This window comes from Salvelinus alpinus, chromosome 32 (assembly GCF_045679555.1).
Source record: "Salvelinus alpinus chromosome 32, SLU_Salpinus.1, whole genome shotgun sequence".
NCBI lineage: Eukaryota > Metazoa > Chordata > Actinopteri > Salmoniformes > Salmonidae > Salvelinus > Salvelinus alpinus.
In genome coordinates, this window is record NC_092117.1 from 6,345,297 (window position 1) to 6,372,265 (window position 26,969).

The following is a 26,969-nucleotide window of genomic DNA, read 5'->3' on the forward strand; positions in this document are numbered from 1 at the left end:
AGGCAAATACACAGAGAGAGAAACACACATGCCTGCATGCACACACACACACACACACTAGCAGAAGTGATTTCAGCAGGATTTTCAAAAAGGCACTGCAACATGTTCAATATCACAGTCATTTAAATCACATAATTTGTGTATCGTTAGACACATTATGCGATGTGGTCCTAGATAATTGTGGTTGTGCAAGTGCTTTCAAATGGAAGGAGACACTGACACGTGGTCCCCTTGACAGTGCATGCATCCAGCAATGCCCTGGGGCTCAGTATAATGTTGAAAATACATATTGTGGAGAGCCAGGTTATACCTTAGAATAGGGACCATATACCAGCTAACACCATATATCAGACCAGCCTCAATAGCCTGGTATTACACTGAGTGTACAAAGCATTCTTTCCGTGACATAGACTAACCAGGTGAATCCATGTGAAGGCTATGATCCCTTCCTGATGTCACTTGTTGAATCCACTTCAATCAGTGTAAATGAAAGGGGAGGAGAAAGGTTAAAGAAGGATTTTTAAGCCTTGGGACAATTGAGTATGTGTGCCATTGAGGCAAGACGGAAGATTGGTAGTATGTACCAGGCACACCGGTTTGTGTCAAGAACTGCAATGCTGCTGGGGTTTTCACTCTTATCAGTTTCCCGTGCATATCAGGAATGGTACACCATCCAAAGGACATCCAGCCATCTTGACACAACTGTGGGAATCATTGGATTCGACATGGGCCAGCCACCCTGTGGAATGCTTTCGACACCTTGTAGAGTCCATGCTCCGGCGAATTGAGGCTTTTCTGAGGGCAAACGGGGGAGGGGGGAGTGCAACTCAATATTAGGAAGGTGTTCTTAATGTTTTGTACACTCAGTGTATATTAATTGGCTACACATTATATGAATGTCTAATAATTCATTTATGAAACATTAACATGACTTTAGAACTATAATTACTAGAAAAGGTAATATTACTATCGATGCAGAATGCTGTGTTAGCCATGCTGGTTAAGTGTGCCTTGAATTCTAAATAAATCACAGTTTCACCAGCAAAGCAGCCCCACAACATCACACCTCCTACTCCATGCTTCACGGTGGGAACCACACATGCCGAGATCATCTGTTCACCCACATCGCGTCTCACAAAGACACGGGGGTTGGAACCAAAAATCTAAAATTTGGACTCATCAGACCAAAGGACATATTTCCATCAGTCTAATGTCCATTGCTAAAGTTTCTTGGCCCAAGCAAGTCTCTTCTTATTATTGGTGTACTTCAGCAGTGGTTTCTTTGCAGCAATTCAACCGTTTGGCTACCAAGTGGTGCAGCGGTCTAAGGCACTGCATCTCAGTGCAAGAGGAGTCACTGCAGTTCCGGGTTTGAATCCAGGTTGAATCACATCCAGCTGTGATTGGGAGTCCCAAAGGGCAGCGTACTGTTGGCCGGGGTAGGCCGTCATTGTAAATAAGAATTTGTTCTTAACTGATTTGCCTAGTTAAATAAAGGTTAAATCATTTTTTTAAATGAAGGCCTGATTCACGCAGTCTCCTCTGAACAGTTGATGTTGAGATGTGTCTGTTACATGAACTCTGTGAAGTATTTATTTGGGCTGCAATCTGAGTTGCAGTTAACTCTAATGAACTTATCCTCTGCAGCACAGGTAACTTTGTGGCAGTCCTCATGAGAGGCGGTTTTTGCGGCTGCACTTATAGAAACTTTCAACGTTTTTGAAATGTTCCGTATTGACTGACCGTCATGTCTTAAAGTAATGATGGACTGTCGTTTCTCTTTGCTTATTTGAGCTGTACTTTTACCAAATAGGGCTATCTTCTGTACACCCCCCCCCCCCCCCCCCCCCCCCCACCTTGTCACAACACAACTGATTTGCTCAAACACATTGAGAAGGAAAGAAATTCCACAAATGAACTCTTAACAAGGTATTCCTGTTAATTGAAACACATTCCAGGTGACTACCTCATGAAGCTGGATGAGAGAATGCCAATAGTGTGCAAAGCTGTCATCAAGGCAAAGGGTGGCTACTTTGAAGAATCTCAAATATAAAATATATTTTGATTTGTTTAACACTTTTTTGGTTACTACATGATTCCATATGTGTTATTTCATAGTTTTGATGTTTTGTCTATTATTCTGCAATGTAGAAAATAGTACAAATAAAGAAAAAATGTGAAATGAGTAGGTGTGTCCAAACTTTTGACTGGTACTGCATGGTCAATGTGAATTCATATTGTGAGAAGAAAATGCATCAGCGATCTCATGGCATGTGGAACCACAACATTATCAGAGGTTTTACTTTCTGGAGAGTTAGTATGCAGGTTGACATCTATTTTCATGACTCTTGCCCTGGCGGCAGCTCTGCAGGGTAGTCCCTTGCTGGCACAGCCACAAAGTCATAAATCAAAAGTCAATCGGAGCCACGCTGCAAACCCTAATCCCTAACCTTAAATGAAGACCAACATGCTAATTTTTGTTTTCATGAAATTTATGACAGCGGAAAGTTCTGTCTCCAGGGCAAGATTCATGACAATAAACGTCAACCTACAGTTAGCATGGCATCAGGTTAGATTCATAGACAGGCATGTGCCTTTGGAGATTGTGACATTTTTACAAATCTGCTTTGAAATACTGTACTTTTATATTGTTGTGATTTTCATCCATCCATCCATCCATTCATTAATTCACTGACTCACTAATTCATGTATTTATTTATTCGTTCATTATTGTGTGGGGAATGCATATTGATTCTCCTTTCTTATGTTGAAATGTTCTTATGTTGAAATTTCTACAACTACACACTAGGCAGTGTGTTTTGCGAGGCAATTACAGTCTTCTGAGTCTTGCTCAAGAAGGCAAGAAGCTCCTCCTGTGATATGAACAAACAACCTACAACCAATTACCAAAACCACTACTCCATGTTACACCAAATCATACCTGCTATTAAAAAGATTACACACAGATGGAAAATACTGCATTACTTCAATAGAAGAGGATTAAATGAGGCTTTGTAGACCATACACACTCAGTACTACAACCAATTGAATTTACTGCAGTGGGCTAAATCATGGTCGCAGAATGTTTCTTGGTAGTCATAAACACATCTACTTTGAAACAAAAGTATACACCTCATACATATGGTTATGGGCTGATATGCCATATCAGATATAGAGTTGAAATGTATTACATTTTGAGTTTGCATCCCAATATTACACTTTATATACATCACAGAAGACTGAAATATCACTTATAATTATACAATTATGTTAAAAAATTATAACATTCCACCTATGAGGCCACTAGAGGGAGATTTGGTCATTTGACTGCAGGAAAAGGCTGCCAGACAGAATGAAAATGAACAGCTATTCAACATGCAAATTATGAAATGATGTTCATTAAACCATTTTAGCACTTTTTCATGTTCATTTATAAATCCGTACATAGTGAAATAATATTTTAGAGTGCAATTACCCAGAGCTGACTCAGAGCAGTCCTCTCAGGAATGGAGTTAAATCTTAACATCCCTCTTGTATCTCAGCAATGCAGAGATGGAACATGGCAATCCCACAAGACAACGTCAATCAATCAAATTCTATTTAGCTAACCGACCCTTACAATACAGGTATAGCTGAGTGCTTGGAACAACGTAGGCCTAGTTCTTAACTAAGCGTTTTCTTGCTCGTGCAAGGCCAACTGATATAACTCCACAACCAAGAACTTTCCAGAATTTATTTGAAATACGAATAGATTGAACAAAAATATAAGTTGAAATGATAGTTTTCTCTCTGGGACATTTTCGGCAGCTTTAATATCAGTGGGCGAATTGAGTGGTGTTATTTCCCTGATTTTGTATTAGTGCAAGAGGTGATGTTCATATTAATGGCACTTCTTAGTGAGCTGTCCATCTTGACCCACATTAAACTCTCACTCGGAGAGCAGATGGTACATACACTCTCTGCCTAAGAGAGGTGGAGTGGCCATGGCAACAGACTCATGATGGCTAACATGGTGTAGGGGAATCACTGGCTCTAAGTTGTTGAGTACCACCTCAGTATATTTGATTGAATCACTCTATTCAGGGCACAACAGAACTGATATCATGTAAAAAAAATCCTGGGGTGTCCATACAGACCAGTAAATCAGACATCTGCTTTCAATACAGTTCCCCTTTCTAGTAATTGAGCTGTAAAATAGACCAGATTCCATACCATTATCAGGAAGAGACGTTACACTCTTAGAAGTAAAGGTGCCTGGAAGAAACTTTTGGGTTCCAACACCGGCAGAACCATTCCAGTTCCTTGTGGAACCCCTCTGAAAATGGTCTTCAATGAACCCCTGTGTAAAGGTTCAAAACGGAACCTTTTTGTGATGGGAGGGGTTCGATTTGGAACCTTTTTAATAATATATTGTAGAGGTGCCAGTCTATCAGATTGGAGGTGTGGCTTTCAGATAGTTATTTTTGGCCACCCGTTAGTGTAAATGTAATTCCTGTTCATCATGTTAAGTTTGTACACTGCAAGTTTAACATTTCTTTGACTATTTATTCATATAATATTAACAATATTAACACTGCTGATGACATATAGTAACAAAGTGTTAACTATTCCAATTTTGGGATTTGCATAGGCTCTTGAGGAACTCATACACCTCTGTTAGCTTCATTGAAGCAACACAACTGTCAGTGTTTAACCCTGACGTGACGACAATACAACAGAACAGATAAACAGGAATGACAATTACTCTAAACAGGTGGCCAGAAAAGTATCTATCTTAAAGCCATGCCCCTACTAAGCCACGCCTCCACTCCAGGGTTCCTCCAGGAACCCGTTGCTACATTGAACCATTGAAGGTTCCTCCAAGAACCCCTCAACTAACCGAAGGTGCAAATATCAACCATTGACGAGCAATGGCTCCTTGAGGAGCTATATGGGTTCTTTGAGGATCTCCAGGGTTCCTTAAGTTACTACTAATTCTAAGAGTGTAGTGTGGTTAGGTCTACCACATACAACATACCACTGTACAGATTTTAATGAATTACATAGATAACAGAATTATCCACTTATACACTTTCACATCAGATCAAAACAAACTGTATTTAAAGTGCATTTAAAATCACAACACACTTTAGAGTTAAACAATAAACAATCAAGCATTTGCAATAATTCCCACAACAATGGCTCAGAATGAAAGCAAACACTGGAGTTGGATTGTTGGATTGTGGCGCTATTAGATTTTGAGAAAGAACTTCTTCCTGTATAGCAGGTAAGCGATGAGGACCCAGAGAGAGGTGGCCCACAGGCTCTGGAACAGCTTCTCCCAGTGGCTGTCCACAAAGCGCATCTCCCAGCTGAAGGGGAAGTAGGACCCCAGGAGAGAGTGGCCCACGTACACAAAGATGGAATTCATCCCTGCAGACCACCACAGAGACAGGAAGTCAGGGGATCCAAAAACAAAGTCATGGTTATCAAAAGTGCTTGCATGAATCAGGGAGCCTTTCAGCAACTTATTCCCATTAGGAAAGTTGCCATTCATTTCCAGCGTGAAAAACGGGTTGAAATGACGTGATCACAAACTGCTTGAAATTACATCATTATGGTGACATCATTTCAACCGGGTTTGACCAGTTTTGCCCGCCGGATTGAAACACATTGCCTTGTTCCTTAATGTCTTAGCAATGTACCCCTGTGCCATCTTCCCTGTGCACTTACCTGGGTAAATGAAGGGTTGGCCGCCCCACCAGCCCTTAATGTCCATGATGAAATACATGACACCCAGCAGGAGGAAAGAGAAACAGCCCATGCAGGTGATATACGACAGAGACCTACAGTATTTGAACGCACAACACATATACACGTTATTGTACAAGCTACCCAGTTGTAAAAGTTGCACCTGTATCTATCTACTGTATGTTGCACAGTGCACAAGTAGATAGTCACTCTAATTCTTGGCTTCTCTTGAAATAAAACGCACTCTGTTATGCATATGCACTGTTCTGTATTTTATACCTGTATGAGGAGTGCACTAGGTGTACACTTTTCCACAGGGAAGCTTGCCACTTGTGATTAAGAGTTTGGATGACCAGTACAAAGCGTGAACAACAAAGTAACCATGTAAATACATAATAGATTTGGCTGCTGATGCTAAGCTACTGTATAGTACAGTATGGTAGGCTAGTATGATGCATTAGCGTACACTCATAAATGTAAAATGGCCACGTCCCAGATCATTCCAACAGCAGGCATCTTTTATCTCACCTGAAGGAGGGCCAAAAAAGACTCTAAGGCTGGGAGTTAATTTCTTTCAGACATTCCGGCAGGGACTCATACTCAACAGCTCAAAAACCTGAGCATGATGGACTGCCTATAAAACCAGGGCAGGTATAATGGCTAAGGATGAGCATGGCTATAGAGGAAAAAGCTCATGTGGGAGAATCATGGGAGATTCTGCTTACATACCATAGATGAAACGGTACTCTGTCTGACATGACATCAAACTAATTCATATTCATATTACATGCAGGGTGAGCGTGGAAGAAGTACGTCAGCTATAACATATACGGCTGTGATCATACTATATTTCATGCAAAATCGTTACCGTGATTGAAATGTTCATCAAAATATTTGTGCATCCGATGGGAAAGTCTAGACATTGAATTCACCTACTTTTTATACTCTGTGGGAATACAGCGAGCGCTGTGTGAGTTGTATGTGCATTTCATGGTAATATTGTCCCCTGAACTCCATATTGTCCCTCTACACTTTTAGAAAGGGAGGGGCTATCTAGAACCATAAAGGGTTCATCAGCTATTCTTGTAGGAAAAAACGTTTGTGTTTCCAGGTAGAACCTTTTACAGAGAGCTGGCTAGGGGACAGTTTTCCTGCCATGATGGTGGGTAGGGAGGGAGTAAAAAACAGCCTGTTTTCCTCCTGGCTGTGAAGAAGAGTGATCTTGTCGGAGGATGTATCGCCCGGCTTGCCTCACACTCTCTGACAGCCGGGGTGATTATTTACAGCCGTATCTGTCGTTAGAGGTAAGTAAATGCGTGTTTTAGCAGGCCATGATTTGTGCCTGCTGGAAACTCATCCTTTCTTTTGTGAGGAAAAGTGACTGGATTTAGAGGGTCAGGATTCACTTACCAAAGGTTTTTATTGACAGGTATAAATCCTTCGTCTCGCGTGCACTTAGAAAGGATGGCTGCTGAGATTCCCTGAGGGTGGAAATGAAACAGATTTCAAATCGATGCAGGCGATAAAGCAAGCAGTATTGGGCCTGCTAAAACGTAGGCCGACAGAGTCAAGCGAGTCAGTCAGATTAACTGGTTATCTGAGCCTCAGATCAACAAGGTTGCTCACGAAAGAACTGCAAACCAACCGCTTCAAATCCACCTCTACCACAGTTGGATCTCTCCCAGCTCGTAGTGGGTTTCAGGGTAAAGCACTTGTAGCCTAGAAGAATAATGCTTCTGTCTACCAATTCTTATAAACAAATATGCATATCAAATATCAATAAACACCTTTATTGCATCATATATATATTTACCTATATGAATAATTAAGCTTTATTTCCATTTTTTGTTGTTGTGCTTGTGCATTCCTTTAAGAAACCCTGTAGATCCGAACCTAAACATGCTTGTTAGGTGGATATCCATCATTTGTATAGATGACAGAATCGATGGTGTGGAAATAGCCTGGCTGTGGCTAGATTGAGTCTCCAGGCTATGCAGGCGGGCAGAATGCGGGCTGGTATGTGGGGCAATCGCTCAATTTCAATCTCTCACTCCCCAGCCCTGATCGTTGAGCTTGAATTAGCTCTGGCTGCTGTTTTATTGGGATGAGGAAGCACGGCCGCCCCGGAATATCAAGGCTCCCTCAGTCAGACAGAGAACTCATGCCACAACAACACTATTGAAACATCTCATCTGTCCCTCCTAGCGGTGAACCGTCTGTCTGTAGCTGAATCTCTGTATCAGAAAGAATAGGCGAAATTCTCGCTCAAAAAAAGAAAAGCACGGGAGTTTATTTCACTTTAAGGTTCAAACGTAACGTTTCGCCCGCCAACTGTGTTATCTGTGTATAATACTGTCCCTGGTCTGCCTGAAGTGGATTCTGTGTAGAAAACTGCCTCTGGTCTGTGAGTATCTGTTGTTGGCTGGTTGTATCAATTAGCTCCTTACCAGGAAGGGCTAACTACCAATGTCAGGAGCATATTTCTGATACAAGAGGCTGCTGAAGTATAGCTTTACCTCTCCTAGAAGGTCACATCTTATCAGACAAGTGAATAATAAGAGCTGGTCAATCAGTCTGACTCTTTTCACCATCCACGTGGGTAACACTGTATCATGTGACTGTAAGTAAAATGGGCTAGAATTCCAATAAAAAGTGAATCATCAACCCAAAACCAAAATGCAATGACTTTTTATTTAATTTGTCATTTTTAATTGAATATCCAAAACATAAAATATACTTGCAGTGAAACCGCTCAACAACTACACCATACCAGTCACCCAACAGACTTCCATTCAGAGTGACACAGCAGCATCCAGGGTCAATGCCCTGCTGAAGGGCATGTTGACAGATCTCCCACCAGGCCAAAAAGCGTGAACCCGAACCCTCCAAGATCCCCCCCACAGTTCCCCAATAGCTGTCCCTCAACCATTCAAGAACCCTCCCACAGTCCCCCCCCAAGAAAAAAATTATAAATACTGTTAATTCTATTCCCCACCCCCAAGAACCCCCCAATGCACCAACAACCAAGAGAATGAACTAAAGAGAAAAAAGACAGAAGAAAACAGCAAACAACAATGCAAAAACCATCATTCTATCTCCCGCACAGGAAGTCCACTCCAACTTGTCTCCAATTCCACATCCCAACCCTCAGCTTCCCTCAGCCCATCCCACCTATCTCTGCTGGCCACCCTCTTCGGATTTCTATGCAACAAATATCTTTCAACTATGCTGTGATGTTTAACGTACAATTTCAATCTATCTAATCGAATAGAATCCACAGATTGCAAGTTGAAGATAAATACTTTTACTAAGAGTATTAGTATATTAGTAATTGACTGACCTGGTCTCTCCAGATCTCCTAACAGTACTATTTCTTGGGTCAATTTTAGATCAATGCTATGCATTTTCAGCCATTCCTGAACCTGAGACCAGAAACAGGTTACCTGAGGGCAATACCAAAATAAATGGTCTGTTGATTCTGTATCCTCACAGCAAAATCTGCAGAGCTTCGATGATTTTATGCCCCAAATATTCAACATTTTGTTGATGGCAAGAATACTATATAATAATTTTAGCTGAAAACACGAAGTCTTGAATCTTGCGTTGTTTTATATATCACCTCATACCATGGAATCGGGACATAAAAAATCTCTTCCCAACTATTTTGCAATCTGTATGGCACAGTTGTCAACCTCCTGGTCCTCAAATGATACTGGTATACTTTCCTATTTATGCCATTTTTATTCCTCTGCCAGTTTTGATCCTTTATATTGGGCATACAGACCAGTTCCCTACCTCCTCAGCGGGCCGCCTGCCTCCTCCATTTTTGGGGTAATGCTGTAATCAATTGGTTGTACTCTTGGATTGAGCAGACCTTCCCATACAATTCTGATAACTCTACCATTCCAATTTACAATATCATTTAAGAACAAATACCCTTTTCAAACATATTTCCCATAAATACAGGTATTTTATTAACCAGTACATTTGAGTTCAGCCATAATATTTGTTGTAATATTTGTTCCATCTTTTCAGGGGGTTAAATTTAAATTGTAGCCAGCTCTGCAATGCTTGTTTGAAAAAGAGAGATACTTTTCAATTAATCGAAAATGAGACATGGCAATCTGCACAAAGGCAAAAAGGTCATTTTTAAACAATGGATGAGCTTTTCTTAGTAATCTACTTGAGAACCATTTAGGGTTCAAGTAAAACTTTTGAATAAGTGAAGCTTTTAGAGAGAGGTTTAGTGCTTTTATATTTAATAATCTCAACCCACCCAATTCATATTCATTATATAGATATGCACGCTTTATTTTGTCTGGTTTAGCGTCCCAGATAAAGCGAAATAAGTTTTCTATTGAAATTCATTGTGGAGAGCTTATTTATATATTTTGTGATATGAATACCAAGTATGTCTACTTCACCATCAGCCCATTTTATAGGTAAACTGCAGGGTAATGTAAAAGTAGTATTTTTTAAAGATCCAATACGTAATATTGTACACTCATAATTAGGTTTTAGTCCACAGAGTACAGCAAAGTTATCTAGATCTTCAATGAGACGTTGCAGTGATCTAGCTTGTGGACTTAATATAAAACTTGAGTCATCGGCATACATGGACACCTTTGTTTTAACCTTGATTTTAATAGCTAGCATTTCGATGGCCATAATGAATAGATATGGTGACAGCAGAGACCCTTGTTTAACTCCTCTTGACAATTCAAAACTCTCTGAGAGGTAGCCGTTATTTACTATTTTACACCTGGGGTTGCTATACATGATTTTTTACCCATTTTATAAGAGAATTACCGAAATTGAAAAAATCCAGGCATTTATAAATAAAATCCAGTATTACTTCATCAAATGCCTTTTCAAAATCTGCTATAAATACCAGGCCTGGCTTCTTAGAGGTTTCATGATGTTCTATTATTTCTAGTAGTTGTCTTATATTATCTCCAATGTATTGTCCATGTAAAAAACCTGTCTGATCAGGATGAACAATACCTGGTAAAACCTTTTTAATTCTGAGTGCTATGCATTTCGGTTGTATTTTTGCATCACAACTGTCACGTTCCTGACCTTATTTCCTTTGTTTTGTCTTTGTTTAGTATGGTCAGGGCGTGAGTTGGGGTGGGCATTCTATGTTATGTGTTTCTATGTTGGGTTCATGTTCAATTAGCCTGATATGGTTCTCAATCAGGGGCAGGTGTTTTACGTTTCCTCTGATTGAGAACCATATTAAGGTAGGCTGTTCTCACTGTTTGTTTGTGGGTGATTGTTCCTGTGTCAGTGTTTGTGCCACACGGGACTGTTTTTGTTCGTTTCGTTATTTCATTCGTGGTTTCCTTCCTGTTCGTGCGTTCTTGTTATATGTTCTCAAGTTCAGGTCTGTTAACGTCGTTTATTGTTTTGTAGTTTATCAAGTGTTTTTTCGTGTTCGTCTTTCTTTAATAAATCATTATGTATTCAACCCACGCTGCGTTTTGGTCCGATCCATGCTCCTCTTCAGACGAGGCAGAGGACGAGCGTTACAACAACATTGAAGTGTAAGGGGCCTCCAGTTTTTTAGATAGACCGGGTCTTTATATTTGCCATCTGGGTCTTGTTTTAATAATAGAGAAATCAGACCTTCCTGCTGAGTACCTGCCAGACGACCATTTCTATAGGAGTAGTTAAAACAATCTAACAATGGAGCTTTTAGTATTTCAAAAAAGGCTTGATATACCTCTACCGGTATGCCATCAAGCCCTGGGGTTTTTCCAGACTGAAAAGATTTAATAGCCTCAAAGTTCTTCCACTTTAATTTGGCATTCGCACTGATCTTTCTGTACGTTTGTTAATTTTCCATTTTTTAAATATTATTTGGAAAGAATTCCTTACCGCAATGACTTAGTTTGTAGCATGTTAGCATCTCAGAGATACTCAGAGAAAAAGGCAGAAAAGACACCTCTACAGAACAAGCATTACACCCTCAGCTTCTTTGACATGAGAAAACAGATCGATGCGGTGCTTCCAACTGCCACTGGCAGTGTCTTATTTGAATCCCTATTTCTGCAGACAGCTTTTGAAGACAACATATTATATATCTGCCTATTCTATAGGACACCTCCAACATAACAATAACATACAGTACAGAGTATTGTAATACTGTCATGGCTGCTAGTGCTAACTGGTAAATTGTACGACAGAAATATCAAAATAGAGCAAACATTGGCTGGTAATGTTTTTACATGAAGGTGGCTTACTTTATCACCCTGCGCCTCTGGGAAGTACAAAATGGATCTAATTTATTTTGGCTCCCCCAAGCTACTCGCCCTATAATAACAGTCAATAAGATTCAACCCAAGAAACATAATGGACAGATTTGTCATAGGAGTTGAAGATAACATTTAAATTCCTCTGATGATGTTGAACTGCTTCACAGAACACACAAATACATTCCCCTTTTTATAGGGTGGTGCATCTGAATCCCATTACACAATCTGCTTTAAAAAGGTATGATTGTACCTGAAATTGGGGTCTGTTTTGTTCTCGATAATAATCAAAATAATTGCTTCATGTTAACATAATCTATGATATCAAATATAATTATCTGCATCAAAGGATAATTCATTTATGATATAACGGAAAATCAAACCTACGCAAATTTGAATATTTATAATAAGACTTATAATATAATAAGACAAGGCAAAAAGCCTCTTCCATTTTACAGTGTTTATAGCGGCCTCAAGATATTCCCATCCTGAGTCTGTTTGGTTCCTTGTTTTTCCTTGCCTTATTGAGACTTCAAAGGGTTTCTGATCCAGCCAAAACCTCTCCATCACCACCCCTGGTCACCGGGTCCTGGAACTCAAGATCCCTTCCCTTCCACCATAACATGGAACCTCTAACTACAGCCAATGCCATGTGACTCTGCCAGCTCTGCATCATGCAATGTCCCCCATTCTTGACATAATCAACAACATAGTCCATATGATTAGGCTAAACGTAAAATCACTACATGGGATTTGTCTATCTCGTTTTGAGTGGAGGGTCAAACAGATGAAAAGAGTGGTCTACATTTCACATAACACTTACCGTTTCCCCATGGGATAAAGTCCCCCCCAAATGAAATAGTGGCCAGCTTGTATCCCTTTCTGTTTTGAGACCACCCACACACAGCACTATCCCACCAAAACAGTAACATTACCCGTCAAAGTATGTAAGAATCACAATTATTTCATAATGACTAATCTTTACGTCAATACCGCCAGTGTACTTCATTTCTGGTCCTGGAGGACCAAAGTGTATAGGCATTTGTTCCAGCTCAGCACTTAAACAATGGATTCAGCTTGGTTTTTGATGATTGGTAGATTTTTCTAATCAGATGTTCCCTAACAATATTATGCTTAGACTGGGACAAAAGTCTACACACTACAGTTGTTGAGTACCAGTAGTGAGGAATACTGCTTTATACTGTAGCATAAAACCAGGATCTGCTCATGTCAATGTAATCTTAGGGTAGGGTACAACCATACACTTCAGCAGAGCATAGTAAACGGAGAGGAGAACAAGAGCTCCTTGCCATGATGCCGGAGCTTAATGTAAACTAATATGCAGGATTCGTAAATTCCGAATTCACACACGAGAGACACACCAAGCAATGAGAGACGTGAGACTATCCCCCGGGACAGAAGACGCTTATGTCTGCCCGGAAACAGACAGCCATACATGGTGGTGCTGTTTTAACATATACAGAGATCTCATACCTACTACAGACCGACTGCTAATGAGCTGTTACGACTAACTAGTGACTAAAAAGTTAAAACGCCAATTGACTTACATTTCTTTATAGTGCCACATCGTCATGTGGCTTCCCTTATAAACTAAGATATAACCACCAATAGACTGTAGGGGAGAGGCATTTGTTTCAGTCTTCCTTGGTCTTTGGTATTTTTATTTGAAAGGAAATGATTACCTATATCACGGGCTGTGGTGTTGACTTATCCCAAAGTAATGCAGAAAGAGACTAAAAATGCCAGTATTATTATTGAAACAGATGTGGGAGGCTTTACAGTACATACCAGGAGGATGGCCCATACTAGGAATCGGGAGAGGACGCTGACATCATTTTTCCTGTAAAAAAGTAGAATTTTTCCCGCCTGTGGGAATAAAGGACACTGATAAGCAGGCTAGGTATACAGGTAATTTAATCCTTACCGATACTTTGAAGGAGAAAATCCTTCAAACAGGTTAGATGTAGTCGGTTAACTAAATTGGCCCATAAAGTGGATGTGGTTGTTGTGTGCCTCTGGTATGGTGGTCATGTTTGTCATATCCCTTTGGTGCCAGATGTGGCGTGTAAGTCACTGGCGCTCTCTGATTAATTTGGTGATGATGAATATGTCTCAGCTGAGGACATTAGCATGGGCAAACACAGACGAGGGGAGTGGACACCTGGCGTGTCGTCTGAGACTCGCTGACTGAAGGGCTCGGCGCTAACCGCCCACGGGGAATTGAGCTATGCGGCTGCTTTCGCATGGCAACTTCCCACTGCGAAAACGGTTTAACACGACGTTGTCGCCATCAAAGTGCAAGAGTTGTTTCAAAGGCTCCCACCCTAAAGACCCCCAAACTCCGTCCTCACCTTCGGACGACATTCTGTGTCAGTAACGGAGAGCAGCTGTGCAGACATGAGGCGGGAAAATGTCCCTGAGACAACCTCCATTTTAGTAGACTACTGATTCAACCTTAGTGTTATGATGCAGGGACAAATCATAAAAAAATGAAAAAATGTATGAAATGAATAAATGTATGAAATATCCATACATGACCTTTGTTATTCAGGTTTTGAAATATCGTGAAAACACATGCATAAGAGGGCCTTAAACCTTTGGCCTTTTTTCAAAGTTACGACTGAGGTACATATCTGGTAAAACGGTACAAAAATATTGGGTCAAAAACTTGAGGTCTGCTTACTTGCATCCCCATGAATCCCATGACAATGGAGTTGATAGTACCCAGAACCCCCTCTGGGTCAAAGGGCTGGGTAGTACGATACATTGCCTGAAAAACACAACATGAGAAGAACTAACAAGCCATTTCCTATGGAGCAGGTTAATGTAAAGGCAATTTCACTAATGTGAAAACATTTCTTTGTGTATGTTTTGTAACAATGTGCTTGCCATTAGATTCCCTGCTTTTAGTTGATCTTTTTATCATTTGCTGACCTAAAAAGTGTTCAAATCTTAAATATTATATAAAAAATAGAAGAGAGAAAACTGTAATGCTCCTTACCTTGCATGTTGGCCAATGGTAGATGTTTTCTCCCAATAACCACTTGTCAATGTACCCAGCTGCTCCCCCAGTACAGTTGGGATAAAGGCCATTATCCCCAATCCCACCAGCCCCTAAATAACCTCTTTTGGATACAAAATCCTAGATTAGTCTTCTACTGCCACATCTACAGTACCAGTCAAAAGTTTAGACACACCTACTCATTCAAGGGTTTGTATTTATTTTTTACTATTTTCTACATTGTAGAATAACAATGACGACATCAAAACTATGAAATAACACATGGAATCATGTAGTAACCAAAACAGTGTTAAACAAACCAAAATATATTTTATATTTGAGATTCTTCAAAGTAGCTACCCTTTGCCTTGATGACAGTTTTGCACACCCTTGGCATTCTCTCAACCAGCTTCATGAGGTAGTCACCTGGAATGCATTTCAATTAACATGTTTTTATTTGTATTTAACCTTTATTTAACTAGGCAAGTCAGTTAAGAACACATTCTTATTTACAATGACTGCCTACAAAAAGACAAAAGGAGTTACCAGAGTTACCTCTGCTGCAAAGGATGAGTTCATTAGAGTTAACTGCACCTCAGATTGCAGCCCAAATAAATGCTTCAGAGTTCAAGTAACAGACACATCTCAACATCACCTGTTCAGAGGAGACTGTGTGAATCAGGTCTTCATTGTTCAATTACTGCAAAGAAACCACTACTAAAGGACACCAATAAGAAGATGACACTTGCTTGGGCCAAGAAACAGGAGCTATGGACATTAGACCGGTGGAAATTTGTCCTTTGGTCTGATGAGTCGAAATTTGAGATTTTTGGTTCCAACCGCCGTGTCTTTGTGAGACGCAGAGTAGGTGAACGGATGATCTCCGCATGTGTGTTTCCCACCGTGAAGTATGGAGGAGGAGGCGTGATGGTGTGGGGGTGCTTTGCTGTTGACACTGTCTGTGATTTATTTAGAATTCAAGGCACACTTAACCAGCATGGCTACCACAGCATTCTGCACCGATACGCCATCCCATCTGGTTTGCACTTAGGGGGACTATGATTTATTTTTCACCAGGACAATGACCCAAAACACACCTCCAGGCTGTGTATGGGCTATTTGACCAAGGAGAGTGATGGAGTGCTGCATCAGATGACCTGACCTCCACAATCACCTGACCTCAACCCAATTGAGATGGTTTTTGGATGAGTTGGATCACAGAGTGAAGGAAAAACAGCTAACAAGTGCTCAGCATTTGTGGGAACCACTTCAAGACTGATGGAAAAGCATTCCAAGTGAAGCTGGTTGAGAGAATGCCAAGAGTGTGCAAAGCTGTCATAAAGGAAAAAGGTCGCTACGTTGAAGAATTTGTTTAACACTTTTTGGGTTACTACATGATTCCATGTGTTATTTCATAGTTTTGATGTCTTCACTATTATTCTACAATGTAGAAAATAGTAAAAAAATATTAATAATAACCTTAGTGTGTCCAAACATTTGACTGGTACTGTACATCTAATCACAACACACATATTGTACAGTGTGTATGTTGATGAGAAAGACAAGGACAATAGTAAAAATGGTTTTCATACACTCTGACAATCAACATTTAGTCAAACATACTCAGCTGCCTTGGGAGGCACAACAATGCCAGGCAGGGTCAAGCAGAGAGGCGCACAGAAAAACTGAAAAGGAGGAATAGGAGTGGAGCACAGAGAGCACAGAGACAGGGAGGAAGGAGAGAGAGAGAAGAAGATGATCCTCTGCCTTGGTCTTAGTGTACATGACAGACTGAGATTGGCTAATTATCCCCTCTGAAGCAACAACCACAGACCCTTAAATCACAGTGGCTTATAACACCAGCTAGCTAGCACAACACACCTGCCCAGTTACAGCCACAGACACAACCACAGCCACAGCATCACCCCAGTTTACTGGTCCAAATATCACATCACCATAGCATGTATAAATATCGAAAATAATTGTATTCATTGTCATCAGTCCTTGGCTTTAAAATTATTTATACGGTGTCCATATTAGGACAGTCCCCCATCCAAATCCCATGGATGTGTGACTTTGTCATAATCTGGACACCACAATGTAGGTACTGTATATTGTAGAGAAGATAATTGTTTATTGGATTTGGTACATCACATAGTGATAATCTATCAAGGTCTTTATAATGATAATCACATGATAAACTGAAAAACCTTTTGAGTGTGTGTATTCAGGCATTTGACTTACGTGGGGCAGTTAGGCACAGGCAATAGAAAGGTGAGACACAGCCATAATGCCTCCAGGAGAAGAATGAAGATCCACTCTGGCCAATACAAGACCACATCCTGGACAGGGTCCCACCAGCGATTCTACAGTTAGATCAAGCACAATTCATGTAATTGCCACATGAAACTTGGCGTAGTCGGCAGGATGTCATTTTAGGGAATAGCACCCTAGCTTGCCAAGTGTTACATAATGCAAAAACCTGCGCGTAGCAACCACCTACACTTTCTATGGTCTTATAAGGTTGCATTCCAGAGTGTAATTACTGATGAAAACAAACTTGACAAAGTCAGAGTCTCACCCTGCTCAGTGGGATCTCTCTCAAGCCACAGAACGTCTGCATCAGAGACAGTATGAAGTAGGTGAATCCCAGACGCTGGAGGACTCCAGGGATTCTCAGCCAAGACCAAGATACTGTAACACAGAGAGAATGACTCTTCACACAGACCTGTGATCATAGACCAGAACACTGACCAGAACACTGTAATATAGCCAGTGTAACACAACACAGAGAAATGGCTATATTCTGGGCTGTGACTTTTGGTCATATACCTCATAAGCCTGCAACAAGAACTGCAACAAATACATGTATAGTACAAAAGATCCAACTGTCTGGAGTTATACTTTTATACTGGAGTTATAGGCTATACACTGAGCATTGACGTAATAACAAAATGAAATACAGACATTCTTGAAACGATGCATAACTATTTCTGATGACTTAAGCTGTTTGCACAGGAAAGGAATAGCATCAACCATTGACAGCTTGGCGACCACAATCATTCTGTTCCATGAGGGAGGATATGGGTGGAAATGGGTGTCTTCGGATGTCGAGGTGCGTGTCCGGGAGGTGGAAGGCTCATCAAAGATTTTCTGTTATCTCCAGGCCCAGGCAAATTGGGGAGGACATGAATGGCCTTCAGTTCAGAGATTGATGGCAATCTCCACATTAGTTAATAGAAAATCTCTTTGCGGCACAAAGATCATTCCAAAAATATATAATCCCAATCATTGATCTGGACAAATCAAATAAGAAGCGGAAATGTCTTTTTCCACAGGAAAGGAGGAAGCGCTTTGGGTGACTAATAACATGTTTGTTAAATCCGTAGGTTACACCCCTATGAGATTGGTACCTTGTCTCTGCTATCTCTCACAACACTCATCATTATCAAGTTCAATATGCAAGCATGAAACATCCACAAAAGTTACTTTGAAGTTAATCATTATGGCTATTGCATGGTCTTTATGAGTCATGCATCAGTATTAAAACCCCTTTACACTTGTGGGAATTGGCCCATATGGATAGGGGTAAATTGAAATGTTTCTTACAGAAGAAATATGACATGCTTATGCATAACCATGGTAGAAATTGAGATGGGAAAATTATGATATTATAATATGGGGAAAAAGATATTGGGACTCCCAATCACGGCCGGTTGTGATACAGCCTGGAATCGAACCAGGGTCAGGAGTGACGCCTCTAGCACTGAGATGCAGTGTCTTAGACCGCTGCGCCACTCAGGAGCCCTCATATGGCTTTAATCAATATATTCTGAGTATAAGCTTGTTTTAAGATTAAAATTCTAAAAGAAGTCAGAGAGTTTTTCCGGTTGGAAGTGGCGAAATATTGCAAAATGGAAATAAATGGGTTCCTGAATAAAAGAAAGCATAGTGATGAAGAATCAAATGGAAGGACATTTTATGGAGTGGGACTTGAATCAAAGTTGAATACTGGAAATGTATCCAAACCCCGCAGTAGGTTAAGCTATTAGTGTACATGCATTCACCTCATAACAGCTAAAGCAGACTTGACCTCCAAAAACTGAAACCAACCTGTATATCGGCAGCGAAGCTAACCGTCCCATTTTAACAAGCGACTGGTCATTTTGAATGGGTAAAAAACACATCATAGGTCAATACCTCTTCACGTGACCACAAGAGCAGTATGCATATTGAACAGATCGAAGCACCACAATTTCCTTATTAGATAAAACCCGGGATTAGACATGACAAGGGCCTCACTGGGAGGGCGGAGAGAGACAGATGCAAAACAACACTGTCTACAGTGGTTGATGGTAAAACTCATGATCTTGTTATGAGAGGTTTTACACTACATGGCATCTACAGTCTACAGCTGGTACCATGTAACACTATCTGTTGAAAATGTCCATTACAGCAACACTGGTTGTTTTGGCTCAAATCCTTTTTTTTGTTAAATATCCCCTGATGCTGTGTTCCCCACTGCGAGGAATAACAATATATTTTTTAACCCGGTTACAGAGACATCCACCCAGGAAAGTCCATTAGCGCCAGGGTTGGCTAATGTGTGAAGGGCGCCCGTTCTGACCCTCGTGGACAGTAATAACTCCACATTGTCCCGACAGCTTTCCTCATTTAACCCTGTCACGTCTCTGGCAGCCAGCCGCTGCCCGCTACCTTATGCTGTCAGACTTCATAATCACAATCCAACAGGGGCTTTACATAAGAAAAACATTGCAATTGTTCCAGCATTTAGCATGGCGACCAAGAACAAGATCTAGGAAACATTGAACTACACAGTTTTTAATGAAGATACACTATATATACAAAAGTATGTGGACACCCCTTCAAATTAGTGGATTCTGCAATTTCAGCCACACCCGTTGCTGATCGGTGTATAAAATCAAGCACACGGCCATGCAATCTCCATAGACAAACATGGGCGGTAGAATAGCCTTACTGAAGAGCTCAATGACTTTCAACGTGGCACCGTCATAGGATGCCACCTTTCCAACATGTCAGTTCATCAAATGTTTGCCCTGCCAGAGCCACACAAATTCACAGAACGGGACCGCTGAGTGCTGAAGCGCATAAAAATAATGTGTCCTCACCTGAACTCACTACAGAGTTCAAAACTGCCTCTGGAAACACAATAACTGTTTGCCAGGTGCTTCATGAAATGGGTTTCAATGGCCGAGCAGCCTCGGCTGGAGTGGTATAAAGCTTCCCGCCATTGGAAGGGAAAGGGAAAGGGGGATACCTAGTCAGTTGTACAACTGAATGCCTTCAACTGAAATGTGTCTTCCGCATTTAACCAAACATTTCTGAATAAGAGAGATGAGGGGAGGCTGCCTTAATCGACATCCACGTGGACTCTGGAGCAGTGGAAACGCATTCTCTGGAGTGATGAATTCACAGGATGTTGGTAATTAGGGAGGATGGGCTCATGGAGTGGAATACATCAACACACGTGGTTTCCATGGTTTCCATGTGTTTGATGCCATTCCTTTTACTCGATTCCAGCCATTATTATGAGCCGTCCTCCCCGCAGCAGCCTCCACTTGATGAATCACGCTTCACCATCTGGCAGCCCGACGGACGAATCTGGCTTTGGCGGATGTCAGGAGAACGCTATCTGCCCCAATGCTTAGTGCCAACTGTAAAGTTTGGTGGAGGATGAATAATGGTCTGGGGGTATTTTTCATGGTTCAGGCTAGATCCATTAGTTCCAGTGAAGGGAAATCTTAACGCTACAGCATAAAATGGCATTCTAGACTATTCTGTGCTTCAAATTTTGTGGCAACAGTTTGGGGACGGCCCTTTCCTGTTTCAGCATGACAATGCTACAGAAATGGTTTGTCGAGATCGGTGTGGAAGAACTGGACTGGCCTGCACGGAGCCCTGACCTCAACCCCATTGAACACCTTTGGGATGAATTGGAACGCCGCCGCCGCCGAGCCAGGCTTAATCGCCCAACATCAGTGCCCCGACCTCACTAATACTCTTGTGGCTGAATGGAAGCAAGTCCCCGCAGCAATGTTCCAACATCTAGTGGAAAGCCTTCCCAGAAGAGTGGAGGCTGTTATTGCAGCAAAGGGGGGGACCAACTCCATATTAATGCTCATGATTTTGGAATGAGATGTTCGACGAGCAGGTGTCCACACCCTTTTGGTCATGTAGTGTATCTAATGGTATCTAAATAATAGTTTTCCAAACTCATCATGGTAAGGTCATATGGAAACGGGAAGATACTGGTGGGGAAAGTTTGTAATGACTTGCTACGGATTCAGCTCCTGAACTGCTTCACTGGCAAGAGTTTAGTTTTATAACTTGAATTACTTATTGCACGTTTCATTACTCCCATATGTTTCTGGTGCATGCATGGTTATGATTTAGGGTTCACGACGTTCCTTGGTAAATCAAACAACATTTTTTGTTTAAAAAAAAGTGTGTATACCTACATAATCCATCCTTTGGAGAGTAGTTCATGAAACAAAAGCCGATAAGGATGAGGACCACAGTTCTCCATGTTAGCTTGCGTATTAGCTGCCGACGGCTAACTCCCTTTTTCTGCATGGAGGTGAAGGCCAATACTACAGACGTCCCAATGATGAACACAAACCTGCATGACACACACAGTGAAACATTACAGTACTCAGAGACAACTCAATTAAAGGGACATTGCACTCGATGATCAAAGTTTGACAGATTTTTTCCTACCTCAAAAGCACTCTGATATCAAGATAAATCTATGTCCCACGCCTTCGACTGTGTTTGTCCAGTTGTGCTTCAACCCCAAAGAAATGTATAAGATAAGCACCTCAAGTCTAGAAATTACACGATGCTTATCTTGTCCATTCATTTTGGATTGTGGCTTATAGCTGAATCTACAAAACAGATGACCAATTTTGAGTTTTTTTTTTTTTTAATTGGGCAAACTTTGATTTTGGAGTGTAATATCACTTTAATTAGTTACAATACCGAAGGATGAAGGATAATCTTGCTGGTCAAAGGGGCTAATACCATTTCCGGATAACAAATATAAGTCTACAATTCACTGTATTCTTTGTCATGTCTATCCTAATTACTGCCCTGATATGTACACTGATTGCTCAGCTAGATAGGCTATACTGTTACAGTGATACACACCACCCATATAAAGTTCCTGACTATGACGCCCTGCATCTAATCGCGTCATCACTGCACAATACCCTTCTGTGTTCAATAAACATTTGGGACTAAACAATTTGGCGCATAATATTCAATCATGTTCAGTGTTAAACAAGTGTCTGTATGTCTGAGCAAAGGAGTCCTAACCACACACTGTCAATGAGTTATCAAATTGGTTGAAACAAAAAGGTCATGAAACGCGTGTTATTGTAGTGTTAGTTACTGTGCAGTGCTAATCAGAGATCATGTGACCAGTGTGAACTACTTGACCGTGTTCACAACGTAGGGGCATAATTAGCTCGTAGCGTGTGTCAGAGCTTCCTCTGCTCATGCCTGTAACAATTCCACAGTGATCCTAACAGTTGTTGCAGTGAAACCCACCAAGGCATCACAAGATCAGCCACAGTCAGACCTGGAACAAAGAGACATGCTTATAGGTCACAAGGATCAATACAGATGGATAGACCAAGCAGACAGACATAGACAGACCGTATTCATACTGTCAGAAGTGCATGATTAAATATAGTCATTCAGTTCGAGAAACTGTGAGGGAAAAAAAACATGCAGTATACCTACTAGGCTACTAAAGATCTATAGTTCTCGGTCTTCTATCCAGATAATCAAGACTCGAAATACAACCCGGGCTCCACTCCAAAACAGCCTGGCCGTTTGATTAGTACTCATTTATTCAATGCGCCTGAAGTCGTTTTTTTGTTGTTGTTGCTTTTATAGTTGGACTTATAGACTGAGTGGTTTATAAATGTCCAAACCTCCATGACGGTCGGAGCCACGTAGTTATATCAAAATCCATCGCCTTTCCATTGGAATCTATATGATTCAGCCGGTGTGATGAAGGGGCTATTATGAAGCTTGAATTGAGTTTGCCTTTAAATACTGTTGGAGATGCATTTGGTAATAGTCTCCATTAAGATTTAACATGCAACCCTCCCTCCTCATCTTCCCCTAGGTTGTTAGTGTTATTGATCCATTGGGAGGGTCTTTGATGGCCTAGATAAGAAATTACACCATTGCCCTCCTTGTTGGTTTGAGCCTGAATTTACAGTAGAATTGATCATGGAGAGAGTTTGGTGTGTCTGGTGTGGTGATGTATGTTAGAATTGTATACTAACCATTCCAGGGTGCATGTTCAAATATCCAGTACCCTCCACCTCCATAGTTCACAAAAACCATGATTGTCAGGGAAAGTCTATAAATATTGAAAAGAATATAGATTTCAGTTGAACATATGACCAGCTGGTAGGCTAGCATTGTTATTATTGGACATTGACACCAAGCATGAAATTATAAAGAAAATATTGGTACAGTACATAACTACTCTGTTTTACATAATTTACTTTTAATAAAGACATGACTTCTGAATCAAAGATCAAAAGGCCAAGGGTGGGTATATTCTCAGTGGTATAAAGTACTTATGTAAAAATACTTTAGGGGTATCTGTACTTTACTATTTATATTTTTGACAACTTTTACTTCACAAATTCCTATAGAAAAGAATGTACTTTTCACTTCATACATTTTCCCTGACACCCAAAAGTACTCTTTACATTTTGAATGCTTAGCAGGACAGCAAAATCGTCCAATTCACACACTTATCAATAGAACATCCCTGGTCATCTCTTCTGCCTCTGATCTGGCGGACTCACTAAACACATGCTTTATTTGTAGATTATGTCTGAGCGTTGAAATGTGCCCTTCGCTATCCGTGAATAAAAAAACAAGAAAATTGTGCCGTCTGGTTTGCTTAATATAAGGAATTTGATTTGATTTATACTTTACCTTTAACTGGGTGACTATCCCTTTTACTTGAGTCATTTTCTATTAAGATATCTTTATGACAATTGGGAACTTTTTCCACCACTGTATATTTTCACACACCGAAACGTAATACAAGGAAATGCAATCTAAGCATAATGAATCACTCAGTAAATGAACACATTGCCTCTAGATCTACTCGTGCAGGACTGCTGACTAAAGACTTTTGACTCGAATTTATGATACACTTATAACTTAGTGCTCGCGAGGGCCGCTGAAACACAGCATACATGATGGAATACCACACTGAATCAGCTGCTAAGGGAGACGGGTGTTTGTATCACATTTCAGAAAATGGGTATTTACATTTACATTGCACAAATTTGCTTCACAGGTATAGTGCCGTAGCTTTCTCAATGGCAGATTCGCTCCTTTCACCAGCTATAAAATACAATTTCTGCTTTTGATTCATGAGTAATGTTAATGGAATAAATAAAGCATTATTTGAGAACCATAAAGCAAGCTCCCAGTAGAGGTGATCTGATAAGGTGCACTGTGTTTACCTCAGCTTGAGCCTCACTTGTTTTTCTGCCCAGATTCAATTAAGAAGCACACCAGAAGACATTACTGCTCCTTTTAGCCCTAACCTGCTGATACAAGATTTGAATCTGGCACTATCATCTCAAAAGTGATATTAAAGCCAAGCGACCTCTGTAGCACACACGCACACATACATTCATGCTCGTATGCACACACATGCACGCATGCGCACATGCACAGAAACACACGTCACATGCATCCTCATTCCGATTGTAACGAGTATGTCCATTAGTTGTCATAGCGACAGAGACAAAGGTTAAGTCATTTTCCCGATGAGGCCTGTGTAAATTGCTGCAATATAACGACTTATTGCCAATCTTATAAATTAAAAGCATTTGGTGTCTGACTCTCTGGCCTACATCTTTGAGAGAACCATTTTAGTCAAATTAAATTACCAATTCCTAATCCTTCCAAATGCCTTATGAAATTGGCTTGTGACAGAGGGCAAAAGATTGTGATTATTAAGGTACTTTACAATACAAAACATGAGCACTTCACTCATTTAGTTCAAATTCCAATGATTGTCAGGTTAAAGCACCTAATATGAATAGACTTGATTGTTGTCATTTTTACCACTTTATCAGCAAATGGAATAGGTAAAGCTCCTCAGCATAGTAATAACGATTCTGTGATAAACAGTTTGACGAACACCAGCCAGATACAGGTGAATGACAACAAAACCCCACCTAGCTTCTATACAAAACACAGACACAACGTCATGACTAATACAGTGGTTATCATTGGATAAAAAAAATACAAGTATTACAACGTGGGATTAAAATGGATTTAATTGACATTTTTTGTCAACAACCTACACAAAATACTACAACTCGAAAAATTCGAAAAAAGATTTTACGATTAATGAAAAAGTATTCACCCCCTGAATCAATACATGTTAGAAACACATTTTGCGGTGATTACAGCTGATTACAGCAGTTTCTTTCCTGTCCTGCAGCTCAGTTCAGAAGGACAACTGTATCTTTGATGTGTCAGGGTGGTCATCCACAGCATAATTATTAATTGACCACGCTTAAAGAGATATTCACTGTCTGATTTGTTGTTGTTAGCCATCTACCAATCAATCCCCTTCTTTATGAGGCTTTTGAAAAGCTCCTTGGTCTTTGTAGTTGAATCAGTACTTGAAATTCAATACTTGACTGAGGGACCTTACAAATGTTGTTTGTATGGGAGACAGAGGAACCCTGATTATTTCACACAGAGTGAGTCCATGTAACTTATTATGTGATTTGTTAAGCCACATTTTACTCCTGCACTAATTTAGACTTGACTAAACAAATCGGGTGAATGCAATGACTATATTTTAGCTATTTAATTTGTATTCATTTGTAAACCTTTGTATAATTTTCTTTTCACAGACATTATGGAGTATTTTGTGTAGATCAATGACAAAAAAAGACAACAAAATATTTTTCAATCCCACTTTGTAATGCAACCAAACGTGGAACAAAATCAAAGGGGGTTAAGACTTATTATATCCACTGTGGATGCGCTTGGACGATAATACCATCACATTTTGGGGGTTTTGATCTCTTTACATGCATCAGCAATTAGGCTTTAAGTTCTATACACCGCCTCTTTAGCCTACAAGCAAATGGATGGCTACACTCAATCACTATTGAGTATTGAGTTACTTACATTATCGCTAGCCACATCAAGTACATGGAAACCCAATCTAGTCATAACAAATGTCTAGTACTTGAGAGGAAATGTCATGCTGCTTATTTCAGTGGCCAAATATCAAAGCACAGAATGAAAAGTATACTGTCCTCTCAATAAACATCCACCTATCGATCAAGTCTATTCATAACATTGGTGCACATACAGTGCATCCAGAAAGTATTCAGACCGCTTGACTTGTTCCACATTCTGTTACGTTACAGCCTTATTCTAAAAAAAAAATATTTTTATTTTTAATTCCCTCATCAATCTACACACAATACCCCACAATGACAAAGCGAAAACAGGTTAGTATACATAAAAAAAATCAAAAACACTCATGCGTTGTCTTGGCTGTGTGCTTAGGGTCGTTGTCCTTTTGGAAGGTGAACCTTCACCCCAGTATGAGGTCCTGAGTGCTCTGCAGCACCTAATATGAATAGTTCAAGGTTATCATCAAGGATACTTTACTCCGTTCATCTTTCCCTCGATCCTGACTAGTCTCCCAGTCCCTGAAAAACTTCCTCCAGACGTGACGCTTGGCATTCAGGACAAAGAGTTCAATCTTGGTTTCATCAGTCCAGAGAATCTTGTTTTTCATGGGCTGAAAGTCCTTTAGGTGCCTTATGGCAAACTCCAAGCGGGCTGTCATGTGCTTTTTACTGAGGAGTGGCTTCCGTCTGGCCACTCTACCATAAAGGTCT

General features: G+C 40.5%; 1 protein-coding gene across 1 annotated transcript in view; it reads right to left on the bottom strand.

The window, feature by feature from the left end:
• Nucleotides 1-2,703: 2,703 nt before the first annotated feature.
• LOC139562272 (heparan-alpha-glucosaminide N-acetyltransferase) overlaps nt 2,704-26,969 on the bottom strand; it is a 39,494-nt gene continuing 15,228 nt past the window's right edge. Inside the window, exons 8-18 of the mRNA XM_071379831.1 lie at nt 23,346-23,422; nt 22,597-22,627; nt 21,507-21,667; nt 17,588-17,700; nt 17,251-17,372; nt 15,007-15,130; nt 14,689-14,775; nt 13,794-13,871; nt 7,141-7,211; nt 5,713-5,825; nt 2,704-5,412 (exon numbers count right to left, since the gene is read on the bottom strand). Of these exons, the coding sequence (XP_071235932.1) occupies nt 5,231-5,412; nt 5,713-5,825; nt 7,141-7,211; nt 13,794-13,871; nt 14,689-14,775; nt 15,007-15,130; nt 17,251-17,372; nt 17,588-17,700; nt 21,507-21,667; nt 22,597-22,627; nt 23,346-23,422 (1,159 nt within the window). The 3' untranslated portion in view covers nt 2,704-5,230. The remainder of the gene's footprint in view (nt 5,413-5,712; nt 5,826-7,140; nt 7,212-13,793; nt 13,872-14,688; nt 14,776-15,006; nt 15,131-17,250; nt 17,373-17,587; nt 17,701-21,506; nt 21,668-22,596; nt 22,628-23,345; nt 23,423-26,969) is intronic.